Genomic DNA, 13,136 nt, shown 5'->3' on the forward strand with positions numbered 1-13,136 from the left:
AAGGGATTTCTGTGAGAATAGCGCCACTGTGTGGAAAAATAATGACAACAAAAGAGTCATTGGGAAAAAAATGAAACAGAGTGCTAAATGAACAGGCCAGTAACGTGCATTCAGTCACTTAACAAAAAGCAAACATCCGTACGATACAGCAGTGGTTTTCTCAAGGCATACCTGTATTTATATCTGCGCACAATAATAACATAAATGTTTGTCTTTATTTACTAATATTGAATAATAAACAACAAAATTATTCAAGAAATTGTTTTAAAGTTTTTAAAATTACATCAAAGCACCAGTAACGCATCCATTTAAACAGAAATAATAAATAAATAAAAAAATATAATATAATAATAAATAATATAATGTGATGTGTCACACACTTAGAATTCCCACGTGTGAACGGTGACAAATAGGTTCCCCGTGAAGGTTTTTCAAATCAAATTAAATTACCTTTTTAAGCCCAACATATTCTCATAAATACAAACCTACTTCATATGACCTGACATCACAAAATTATTTACGGGAACAGCAATTCCGGTGCGTTTCTTCAAAGTAAAAGTACCCAAATGCACAACAGTGAAATACTACATCACTAAAAAAAATGGTCAAAAACAACTACAATTATCAATTGCTTTTGTGATCAATTAATCTCAAATAATCGTGGAATTAAAAATGTTCCTACCACAATTTAGGCCACAATGCTAACCACTGCATTGCCGTGCCGGCCTGCGCTGGTTGTGAATCATTAATATTGTGGTTACTGTACTTAGTGTTACTGTTATGGTTCTTGGTTTGGATTTCAGTGTTTTTGCTCCAGGTTGTCACATTTTGTATGCCTGGTGTTTTGAATTAATAACTTTTTTTTTTTTTTTTCAAATATGATTCCTATTTATTCATCTTCCCCTGGTCTATTTTATTTTGTGTATTTATTTTTCCTAGTCTTCACCAAGGTTGACTATTAGTTTTGCTCTGTATTTGTACAGATGTTGTATGTTTATGCTTTCGTACGTCCTCCAAAAGTTCAGTTAAAAAAAAATTGCTTCAGGGAAATGTATTGGAGTGAAAATGTACTTTTTTTGTAAATATTAAAATTGACAGAAACATAAGAACTCTTGTAAAGTACAGGTACCCCCCCCCCAAAAAAAAATAAAATAAAAAATAAAATATTTGAATACTATAACAAAGCAGTGTTACTTATTTACATGACTTTACTGGATGACAGCAGACTGTAACCTCAATCTAAGCTCGTCCTCAAAGGTTCAGGCTTTTATTTTGAAGGCCGGCAACCATAACCGGAAGTTAAGGTTACAGTAGCTAGCTTTCCTGCCTGCTAACAGCCCGAAGATGACTCTGAACACACCACAGATGCGAGATTCACACTAATAACGGCAGGTATGCAAACAAAAACCCGTTGTTACGCGGAAAACTGCGTGCTTAAACTGCGACTCTTTATGTTTGTCAACCGGAAACTGTGTTTGTATACCGGGCCCTCCCGAAGACGACCGTTAGCGCTTGCTTGCTAGCAGTAGTACGTCAGGCTAGTTTAGCTATTTCAGCTGGTGTTTAACGGTGGACGAGAAAAGCAGCCGTTTGACAACATTTGGACAGTTTTGCCCGTTTTGCCTGTTACCGTAAAACCTGCACAGAGCTAACTTAAGTATCGGTAACGCGTGGACTCAGGTAGCATGTTAGCTACTCCACCATTAGACCACAGGGCTGTCAACTTTTAGAAAAACCTTGGAGTGAGATTCAGCGGGGGCGACCACAAGTTCGTTATTTAGGCCGACACTTAAAATTTTTGTTTGTCAACTGATTTGGTGGATGCGATCCTGATCCTCCGTATCCTAACGGATTTTAGATGTGGTTTCCTGCATTCTGCTGGGTTTAGGGGTAGCATTCTGGAGATGGTCAATACCTACTTTCAATCAAAGCCACCTTGACTTGCAGGGCCTTCACAAGTGAACCTGCATCCAGCTCAGAGTGACTGAACTAGTTATAGCCAGAAATTAGGACTTCCCTAGGTGGCATATAGCCTATTACTTTATAGACACAAGACCCATTTTGGATTTAAAACAAAAAAAATTTTTTTTTTGATTAAGATCTAACTAAAATATTATTTTGGGAATAATAATATATTTTGTGTTTTATTGTAGTCTAAAGAGCATTTCATGATATATTTTTAGACTATGCAAGTAAGCTCTCCAAATGCCTTCACATGCTCTCACAACCAGGGGCATAGCCATCATTTCAGAAGTGAGGGGGACAAATTGTTCAGAGGTCTATAGGGCTCAAAAGGGTGACTTAGCGGAAGTGGAAAAACCGTGATGCATTGTGGGCTTTGCGGGCAATTGGAAAGTTGTTTACATTTCACGACACTACGCTTGTGTTCTGTTGTTGTTGGTTTAGCATTTTAAAAGTAACTGTATCGTTTGAAAATGGTGCAGACTTGCTGTGTCATTAACTGCCACAACCGTTCTCACAATCGCTACGGGAAGAAGATCGATGGGCTATATAATGTGATATATTTTGATAGCAAAAACTGAAATAGAACTAGGGACAAATCTAACACAGCTGTGCAGTCAGTACTTTTAATCCCGTTTTTAAAAAAAGAAAAAAAAAAGTACACATCTTGATATCACTAAAAACGTCGTTTCTCAGTTGTCTCCACAGGAGTAAACTTGTCCTAAATTGTGGTTAAGAAGTGAACGTTAAAAATAAAGATAAACTCCATGTTGTGCCCACCCATGTATGACAATGGAGAGTTAGAGATTTATGGGAAGGGAAAATGCCCTAATTCTGAAATAAATAACCGAGAAGCCCATACATATTTACCACATAAATGCAGAGTGGATTTCAGGCTTCAAAATATTTTTTGTTTGAAATAAATTGGTCCAGCAGACACCAAGATATGTTAGTCAAAACCTGAGCAAGCAAACAGGCAGCACCACACGGAGGTGGGACACAGTGAGGCTTGTAAAGTTTACATACCTCTGAAATGATGACGGTCTTCTCTTTAAGGCGTAAAATTCGGAGGTCCTGCACCCACCCAAAGTTTGCATGCCCATGAGCCCTTAAAGATTTGGCATTCCTAAATTTGTCGCCGGTATAATAGCTTATACCGTTGATGAGATAGAGGACAAGCTCAGCTTCAGTCAACGGCGGCAGGGCTTTTAAATCCCGAGTCCAGTTACCGGTACAGGTCCAGGTACCGAGCCTTTGGAACAGGGTCCAGCTTGTCTTGGTACCATCCGACACACTTTTCCTTTGCCCGGTCCATTTAAATCTCTCGCTTCATGTCTCTCTCCCGGCACAATGCAATGTAAACAAAACAATTTGCCTGTAAAAATGGCGTTGGTTACACACAATGCATTGCGAAGTCACATGCCCTTTTGAGCTCTATTGAGTGAGCCAGGGAAGTTTCTAGGATTTGAAGACATCAGGTACTTTTCTAGGACCTCTGTCGGATATGCGGGGGATCCTCCACTGGCATTGCTTTGATAAACAAGCTCTATTTTGATGTTTTTTATGCACTCTGACACTTAACTAAAAGTACAAAAACAATTTCCACTGTGATTTAATTAGTTTATTTTCATGTAGTTTAGAAAATGGTTGGGAGTGTCACCTGGCACCCTATCCAAATTTGGCCTGTGGGCCGCAAGTTGAGTATCACTGATTTAGAACTTCAAACCTGACATCAATGATATTAATTTACTCTGGTCAGTTAAGTCATTAACGTTCAGAGTGTATCAGAATAAATGTCTTAAACATTGTCGTAAGTGTCTGAAAAAAGAAGGCTACACTTAACGTACACCTCAAAGGAGGTTTTTTTTTTTTGTCTTGCTGGTTAAAGTTGGGAGGTTTTTAGTGACATGAAGTTGTATCATTGGATGTATGTGATATTTCAACATTTTATGTTACGTAATAACAGTACCCAGCCAACATTTGTATGTGGGGTCCATGTGCTCAGTACAGTCTGGCCAATTTCTAGTGTTGCTGCCCTGGTCCGGCGCACAAGTGTAAACCGTTTTGATTTTATACAAACGGGCTTATCCGACATTAGTTGCTATAACATTTCCGGCAAATTATAAAGTAGCATTAAATGGCAACCTGTTCTGACAGCATCATGGCGCGAAATCCAACATGCATTGCATTAATTAATTAGCAATTTGACAACATGATCAACGTAATGGTATGTCTATTACCGGACTAATGTAGCCACTAGTGGTTGACCAGCTGTGAGCCAAGGCCGGTGTTGGCAACATGATGGAGATCATTTTTCAGGAGATGGGAGGGACTGAGCAGCGCTCAATGTATTTGTTAATTACAAAGTTCATGTGTTTTGGGGTAACGAGGAGACGTGGTGAGAAAACATTTTGGATTTGAAGCTGACATGAGAGGTGTCCTGAAAAACTGCATGCGACACGCTGCAAGTGCTGGTGTTGCGAGTTGAACTTTGTTGGCTGATGTATTTGTACTTCCTGTTGCTCACTTTGAAAGCACCACATTGGACAAGGAATGGCTGATTCATGAAGTCAAGATCAGGAATTATCATCAAGATATTTTATTAGCTCACCAAACACTTTATGCTCCCTGGCAATCTTTCATAACCTTATTTAGGTTTTTGTAGTGAAATAATAAAATATCTTGATGATAGTTCCTGATCTTGACTTTAAAAAAAAAAAAAAAAATTATAGGAAACACCATCCGCATAGATGGGCAGCTTGGGCATGTTCTCCGCTGAGGATGTGAAGACCGTGTCCAAGCTTGCTCTGTTATGAGAACAACATGGTCAGAGAAAGAAAGGTTGCCCTGTGCTCCAGATTCAGCAGACTTACTGTCTCTTCCTAGATATGCGTTGTGCATGGCAGGTAAGACAGGCAAGGTGATTTAGAGCAGTGGTTCCCAACTGGTGGGCCAGGGTCCAGAAGTGGGTCATGGGCCCATTCTGAATGGCCCACAAGTGACTTGTGAATGTGTCAAGTTTGTAAAAAAAAAAAACAACAACTTAATTTTAGTATAGTATTTTTTTTTCCTGCTGTAGAGTGCGTGACTAACCGACAGCTACTTGACAGAGACAGCAAACAAGCTCAGCGACATGGCCAAAAGCAAGTATGACGCTGCATGTATTAAACTGTGGGACCTTGAACTAATGGCTAAGGAGAAATCTGGACCCCATGGCTACACCAGTTGAGGACTACTGATTAAGAGCAAGCAAGGTAAGCATACTCGGTTGTTTTAAGTCACCAATAGAAACTTAATGTACAGATTGGAACGGATCGCAGGTCCATTCTGGGAACATGTAGTGATTCTCCAGAGAAAACTTTTTCGGTTAAATACAAAGTTTAGACAAGTACACCCTCTGAATCTCTGGACGACATACACTGTGTTACACTTTGTATGTTCATCTGTGAATCTTCTTGATTGAGCCTTTACTATTGTGTGTAATCCAATCTCCTGCGGTCTTCTTCAACTACCAAAATATCAGCTCCTGCAGTTTCTCCTCATCAGAGTGCATTTGAACATATTTGATAGGTACGGCTGCCCTTTGCTGCATGTTGTAAACGTGGTCTGGCAATTGTTGAGCCAGAATCCACTTGTTTTTTTTGCAGGACAGTCTTGCGTTATTAGCACACCCACTGCATCACCAGCTGCATTTTTTCAGCCACAGTCAAAGACAGTCTAAATGTTGCCTGAATCTAGTTTGTTCTAACAGTGACTATCAACGTGTTGCTGTCAGAGTTGGTTCAGAGTTAAAAAGTTGTCAGTAGCAGTTTTCATTTTCATAAGAACTCTGGACAGTGTTGAGAGAATCAGGTCCGGGCATTGTCCAGAGATTCCCTTTCACACTTGTAGCACACAATAGGAGACTGTCTGTGTCAGAAGCCTTATCACTGGAAATACTCTGGTTTAGGCATGGGGTGACGCCTGGGTAGCATTTGCAGGAGGCAGGACGTGACGGGGATCACACCGAAGTCCCGTGGCCATTTTGTAATTTGATCACAAACAACAGAGTTTCTTGCTGTTCCTTGAATTGGGCTGACGATTTCGACATTTGCCTTTAGTTCCCGAATCTTGTCATTTCTCTAGTTAGACAATTTCTTTGCCATCCTTGTTAAGTGACCCTTCTTCTTCACTCTTAGATGTTTGTAATCTTGCGGTTTCTGAAAAGAAGCGTCATCAACATGCCCACTTACTCGCTGTGAATTCTTTGGACAAGCGCCTGCACTGTTGACACATGGGCTCAATCAGACAGTTTAATGTCCAATCCAACTGATTCGGGCACATTCAGCTCCTCTGAGTAGATAGTCTAGATCAGTGATTCCCAACTGGTGGGTCTTAGTCCAAAAGCTGGTTGCAGGATGGTTCTGAATGGACCACAAGTGACTTGCAAAGTGTCAAGTTTGTAAAAATCTAATATTAATTTTTTTGTACAATGAATTTCTGGTTCAGAGCTTTTGTTTTTAAGGGCAGTTTCCTGCCGTAGAGTGACTGACTAACCAACAGGTGTTTGATAGAGACAGCAGACTAGCTCGATGACATGACCACACGCAAGTATGACGCTGAATGTATTGAACTGTGTGGACCTTGAACTAATGACTAAGGAGAAATCTGGACCCTGTGGCTGGAATGGTTGGGAACCACTGGTCTAGATAATTTCAGGTTTGCAGTGCATGTGTGAAATGGGCTTATGAAACAACAGTGCAAGAACACAAAGTTTTTACGATTCTGCACTGTCGGAGAGTTGCTGCTTTGCACCAGTTGTGCCAGACAGTGACCTCAGTTTTGTTACCTAATAGACATTGTGCTCTGTGATCGAAATTCTGAATGAAAAAAACTGCAAGAAATTGGTTTCTCTGTGTAAGTGGAGGGGCGGGAGTAGAAGTCCCTGGAAAGTTTGGGAATGCAGAGTGCGGATATTCATTTTCAAGTTTTTTTTCTGTGATTCTTGGACCTTTTTAAGTTGTAAAGAAGTTTTGGACTTTCTCCTGCATCTGCAGTTTAAGATATTGCAAAACAATTTCTTTTTTTAAAATTGCCATTGATCATTTTAAGGCCAATGTATTGTAAATAGTGCAAACCCTGATGGTGATACAATCTGCATGATTCCATTTTGTGACATTACCTAACCTCTTACCCAAATAATTGAGATTCAGAGTCGCTCTGGAAGTTGAATCCTACTTAGACTGGCCTTTACTACCAACATTCAGCACAGTGTCTTTCACGCTCATCTGAATCTTTCAGTATGATCTGGTGTGACATTCTGAAATGAAAATTGCCGTTTTGTGTGTGCTTCGTCTGTCTGCTGGTGCCAGTGTCAACCGTTTTCACCTGAGATGAGCATGGAAAAGAAATAAATGAGATTGTGTCAGTTCTGTATGTTTCTTGTTAACAGCAGTGACCTTGTTTTCTCTTGTTATCCATGCCTTGTTGCCTTTTCCTTCTTTGTTCTTTCTTGCTAGTGAAGACCTGGAAGTGAAATAGATGAAATGAATGTGTATCTGACAGCACCAGATTGGACAACACAGGACGAGATCTTCCAGATGATGGATTTTACCCATCCAAGAAGCTGAAGTCCAGTCCCATTCAATAATCCCTTGCTTTGTTTTTTAACTTTTCAGCTTTGCATTGCTATCGGAGCGTTGTGCCCCCTCTACTGCTTCAGGGCCCCTAACAAGCCCCCTACTTGGAGGGCTACCAGGTAGATCGCTCCTGATTGGACAGCAGGCTGCCTCCTTGCGGCTGGCTCAACTTAAGGCCCAGCTAGCGCTGACACAGATAAACAGTGCTCTCACTGTTGGCAACCGAGCCACGACTTTGACAGCCAACGCCAACACACCTGCTCCGTACATACCAACAACAGCCCCCTCCCCAACTGCTGCGGCCATCAATCTTCTTAATCTTCTGAAGATTGTTAATACCATGTCCCATCCCCTGTATAACCCCTATGCCTCTGGGAACCAAAGTTCCACCCAGGGACAGTATGGACTCTCCAGTATACAGGTAGCAAGGGACCCTCAAAGGGCATCCTCTGGCCCTGGAGCTGGGCCCAGCGTCAGCTCTTCTGGAGCTTCTGCGACTCCCGCCAACTCCGGGGGGACACTCCCATTGCTGCTGCCTCAGTCAATGAACTACAGGCCTGAACAGAGAAGGGCCACAATAGACAAAAACCTAGAGAGGTCTATAGACATGCATATTAGCAGAGCGAGAGAGGAGGTGAGGCTTCTTGGCAAACCGATGCATCAGCCCATAGACGAGGGAGCTCGCTTTACCAGCACAGGGATGACCGCCTACCCAATGTCCTCAACCTCTTCCTCTCTAGGACATAGACAGTCGGGCTTTGAAAGTGGCCGTAGCTCTTCGGAGTGGTCATCAAACTACAAAAGGCCCACTGCTGATGACCCCTCTGAATTTTATTCATCATCTGCTTCATCCAACTATGCTGGTGGTGGTGATGGTAGGTTGAATGTCTTCGGTGAAAGAAAACATGATATGCAGTCCATTCCAGGGTTAGGTGATTTTGACTGTCCAGTGCCAGACAAACCTGCTGCGCCCGCAGAGTCAAGTCGACCCAAGTACACCTCTGAATCAGCTTCGAACATCCTTCTGCACTTTGGACTTGAAAAAGAGGACTTGCAACATCTCATCTCCTTTCCTGAAGACCAGATCACTCCTGCTAACCTGCCGTACATCTTGCGGCAAATCCGCGTTGAGAAGACCAAGAAAGCTACAGCTGCAGTTCAGTCAAAACCTGAACCCCAACCCACTGGAAGTCTGAGAGGAATTGAAAGTCACAGTTTGAGTAGTTCTGGAGGGGCATTGCTGCGCCAGGAGGAAATTTCATCGGCTATTCTCCAGCCCAGTAAAGTGATTGACTATGGACATACTGGCAAATATACTGGAGGGGTTGGGGATGAGATTGGAAGGACCAGTAGCAGCAGAGCTAACAGCGGTGGGAATGAAAGTATGTTGCTAATGAACACTTATGATGGCAGCAGACACAATCGAGAAGCACCCCAAAAACATACAACAGAGGTGAAAAGCAGTGCCTTTAGTTCTTCACGTGACCAGGCGAGTTCTGTTTCCAGTCTCAGCTCTTCATACGGTTCAATACTGAGCTCTGTGGCTCCACCAAGCAATGATCAGACCAAACGATTGCAGAGCCAACCAAACCAGACTTCCCAAACAATCCTCAGCTCTTTCTCTCTGCCAAAGAAAGACACAGACATCAGAGTTCTCAAGTCTGAAGTCCCCAAACCTGCTCCTTTAAAAGAACCAGAGGATGATCGTCAATCAACATCGAAAACCCAGCCACTCTCCACTCTGTACCATGGTGTGCATCCCTGCCGACCTGGCCTTGTGCTCATCAACAGTAATAACGCCAGAGGCACTAAGGATCTGAGTAAAACTCAAGGACAAGGGTCAACAGTTGCTGAGCAGATGAAAAAGCAGCAGACTCAGCAGCAGTTGCAGAAGCAGCCGATGCAGCAGCACCAGAAGCAGCAGACACCAAAGCAGCCAGTATCGCAGGCGGGACAAGCTGTGTGGCCTCCAGTTATTTCTGCTGCAAAATCTGTTCCCCCTGCCTCTCGCACCCCAAACATCACAGATGCCATGCAACGTCCAGTGTTTGTCCCTGGTGGTCCCCGCCCCATCGTTGGCCCTCCAGCTCTGCCACAGCCAATCCCAAGCCTAATGAACATCATTCCTCAGACGCAGCCGCCTTCAAAATGGCAGCCTCCGGCAAAGATGGCTGTGACCAAGGGTCTTCCAACGGCAGCCATGATGCATGACTATGCGGCAACCACGCCAAAAATCTTTCCACACACCTGCTCTTTGTGTAACAGAGAATGTACTCGTATGAAGGTGAGTGGAAGTCTGCCCTCTGTTTTCCCTCCTATAAGTAAATTTTGGGTTGTTTATTTCAGAATCTATAATGTGTTTTTTTGTTTTTTTTTTCATGGTGAAATGCCAATCTAAATTTTTATTTTTTATTTTTTATTTTTGGAGAAGTACTGAAGGGTTTGATTTTGGAAAAAAATCTTTTAAGGGTGATACCTTCAAGCCTACTTGAAAGGGTTATGTAAAATATTGTTTGAATTTGAAGTGATGAGTAATAACTATGAAATGTAGTGATAAGCCTGCCACCACATACACCCTGTGTACCATTTTGCAAAAAAACATCTTGGATTTCAAACTGCGGGAGGGTTTTTTAATGTTAACAGATGAACAACTGACGAAATGTTAATACTAAGTAAATATTTTGCTCCAAAATTGCTTTAAAGATGTCAGTCACATCTTACTATTTATTGTTATTCATAATTTAGGGTTACAATGTCTGTTTTTCATTTCATTGGATTGATTCAAGACTATTGTTAGAGCATCATTGTCTAGTTTAGATGCATGAAGATCAGAGTCATTGGTATGTAATGGCCATTGCCTGATTTACAGTGACTAATGAGTGTTGCCTGATTTAATGTAAAATGGTGAGATTTCACCAACTTCTGAGACAATTGTTGAAAATGAACCAAGGACTTAGAAGACTTGATGAGGAAGAAACTGCTAATCTGAAGAACTGTGCATCAAAGGGTGATTGAAGATGGCTGTTTCCCTGTTTTCTCTTTTGTTTTTTTATTTGTATTTTTTATTCAGTTTGAATTTTTTGAACAGTTGCCATTGAATATAAGATTTGTATCTTTTTCTTACTGTTGGAGCTGTCAGTGACACCGTTTGCTACCTTAATTCATTTCATATATAACAGTAGATATTTGTTGTTTTTTTTGTTGTGCTTGCTGTTATTATGGAGCCAAACTCCCTTTTTATTGTATTTTTAAGCATTTTTGTGACCCACAGAGGAATTCCAATTACCACCACAAATATCATAAACCAAAAGTCACTAGTATCATACTTTACAAATCATCAAGATTTTTTATTTTTTTGATCATTGGCCTTGGGGACACTGCATTTTATGTTTTGGCTAAATTAAATAACGGACAAATCAGACGACTCCTCTCTCCAGTTTCCACATCTTCCCGCCGACTCCAGATGTCCCCACTTGAGGTTTTTTGTCCTGATCCATCCTGATAGTGGCCTCTTCTGAGATGACCCTCAATAAACCTCAGGAAACTTTCTGATGTCACTCAAGACCGAAGAACAAGAGACATTTCAATACCATGAACTCATGAAGAAATCTTCACTGTGGTTGTTTGTTGTTGGCACTCCTGTATTTGTTGTATTTCATGATTAAGAACTGTTGCCCTTGAATTCAAGTTTAAGGCAAGAGTTGTCAAAATTAGAAGGATTTTATGTCCTGAATAATTTTGTCCACATGATACTGTTTTCACATGTATTTCTCACTACTCTTTGACTTTTATCGAAGCCATGATTCAAACACTTTGAAATTTTTATTTAGCCTACTGTTGGCTAATGTGTCAGCTCCTCACTTGGGCTCACGGTTGTTCCCGTTATTTGGTTGACCACTGTTGGATGAAGATTAAAAATAATTGGAATTTTTAAAAAAATTTTAAGGTTTGACCTTTCGATATTAACACTTGTCAACACAAACTGACTCATACACAAGAGCAGAGAAATGGAGTTGGACACTTGGACTTGGCAGACTCAACAGACCAATAAAGATGAACAAACCGTTTGAAGAAAAGGACAAGAGTTCTCAGGAACTGTTTCTTCAACTGTGCTGTGATGTTGAATAAAATATCTGTTGTCAGATGATCACAAAAATGACAGTTGAGATATTGAAGCTGTTGTAGTTGAAACAGTTGTAATAATAATGCGGCCTATCTAAATGCTGTGTTTGTTGTTCTGACTACTAGGATTGGCTCTCCCACCAGAACACCAGCCTTCACCTTGAGAGCTGCAGAGTCCTCCGAACACAGTCAGTCTTTTTATCTTTTCCCTTCAAAGATCTTGTTAGATTTTTTTTTATTAAAATCATTTCCTTTTTTTTTTTCCAAAACATTTTCGGGAAATTCCCACCAAGGAAAGTGCCAAATTACTGTATTAGGGCTGCAACGATTAGTCGACTACCCTATAACTAATCAACTATTAAAATAATCGGTGACTATTTTAGTAGTCGACTAATCGGTTTGAGTCATTTTTTCCATAGAAAAGTACTATAAAGTACCCCAAAATACTCTTACTGCAGCGTCATACGTTCAAATATTGGCAGCTTTACACATTCTCCCATGACGGTGAACTAAAACCCTTTGGCGTGAATACAAAACAAGCCATGAGATGACATAATTTTGGGGTTTGGGAGAGAGAGACCGACATTTTTCAACATTTTAACACATTTTTCGATAAAATGATTAGTCGACTAATCGAAGAAATAATCGACAGAGTAGTTGACAATGAAAATAATCGTTAGTTGCAGCCCTATTGAAGGGTCTTTCTTGAATCCTAGGCGAGTGGAACCTCTGTCAGGGTTCATAATTGGTTTTCCAAGGTACCCCTTCTGGTTCTGTTGTTATAGTCTTCAGAACTTGTACAAATCCGCGATAACTTAAGATGTGACTACAGAAACATCACCCAAGTACAACTGCTTCATGACCGCCTGCCTCACTGTGGCTTTTGATTTCAGAATGTAGCCTTTTTACTGTTTTAATAAGTTTGTTTGAATTGTTCTTTTTCCACAGATATCCAGAGTGGGATGGTGAGATAGCACTCAAGCCAAGGTAAATTTAAAAGGCTTGGAAGACGCTGTGCAATTTTTTTTGGTCTTTCTTTATGGCCACAATGAATAATTGCACATCCAGACAACTCCAATAAAGTGGGTTGCGTCCTTAATGAAATAAACACATTGTTACGCTGTGCAATTCTATTATCATCAAAAGTAAGAAGAAAAACAGATGATTATGGAACCACAGATATCTGGAAGATTCAGACTTTGGTCTGTCTGTCCTGCACCAAGGTTCAGTTTTATATAGCAACAGATTGAAGATTAAAATATTATTCTAATGATATTTAAAAAGTGTGCTACAGTTTATAACAAATTTTTTGACTGCAGCCACGTGGGAAATCTGACTGGAACATTTCTGACATGCCAGAAATCCATTTGCTTGTCCAAGAGCAAGATCATTGATCATTAAGGTGATCAGTCAGGCATCATGACCCCCCCTTAA

At 40.9% G+C, this 13,136-nt stretch overlaps 1 protein-coding gene and 1 long non-coding RNA gene across 13 annotated transcripts in view; both read left to right on the forward strand.

Annotated features, from left to right (window-relative positions):
• The window catches only part of LOC126404574 (uncharacterized), a 65,733-nt gene that overhangs the window by 19,941 nt on the left and 32,656 nt on the right, over window positions 1-13,136 (forward strand). For all 12 annotated transcript variants that reach the window (XM_050067903.1, XM_050067908.1, XM_050067911.1 and 9 more), the window contains exons 2-4: window positions 7,620-9,864; window positions 11,829-11,890; window positions 12,651-12,689. In XM_050067903.1, coding sequence (XP_049923860.1) covers window positions 7,620-9,864; window positions 11,829-11,890; window positions 12,651-12,689 — 2,346 coding nt within the window. The remainder of the gene's footprint in view (window positions 1-7,619; window positions 9,865-11,828; window positions 11,891-12,650; window positions 12,690-13,136) is intronic.
• LOC126404599 (uncharacterized) lies at window positions 1,315-7,600 on the forward strand. Its single transcript, XR_007571499.1, has 3 exons — window positions 1,315-1,392; window positions 5,042-5,216; window positions 7,461-7,600. It is a non-coding gene; the product is annotated as an uncharacterized LOC126404599 (long non-coding RNA).

The sequence above is a fragment of the Epinephelus moara genome, chromosome 17 (genome assembly GCF_006386435.1).
Source record: "Epinephelus moara isolate mb chromosome 17, YSFRI_EMoa_1.0, whole genome shotgun sequence".
Taxonomy (NCBI): Eukaryota; Metazoa; Chordata; class Actinopteri; order Perciformes; family Serranidae; genus Epinephelus; species Epinephelus moara.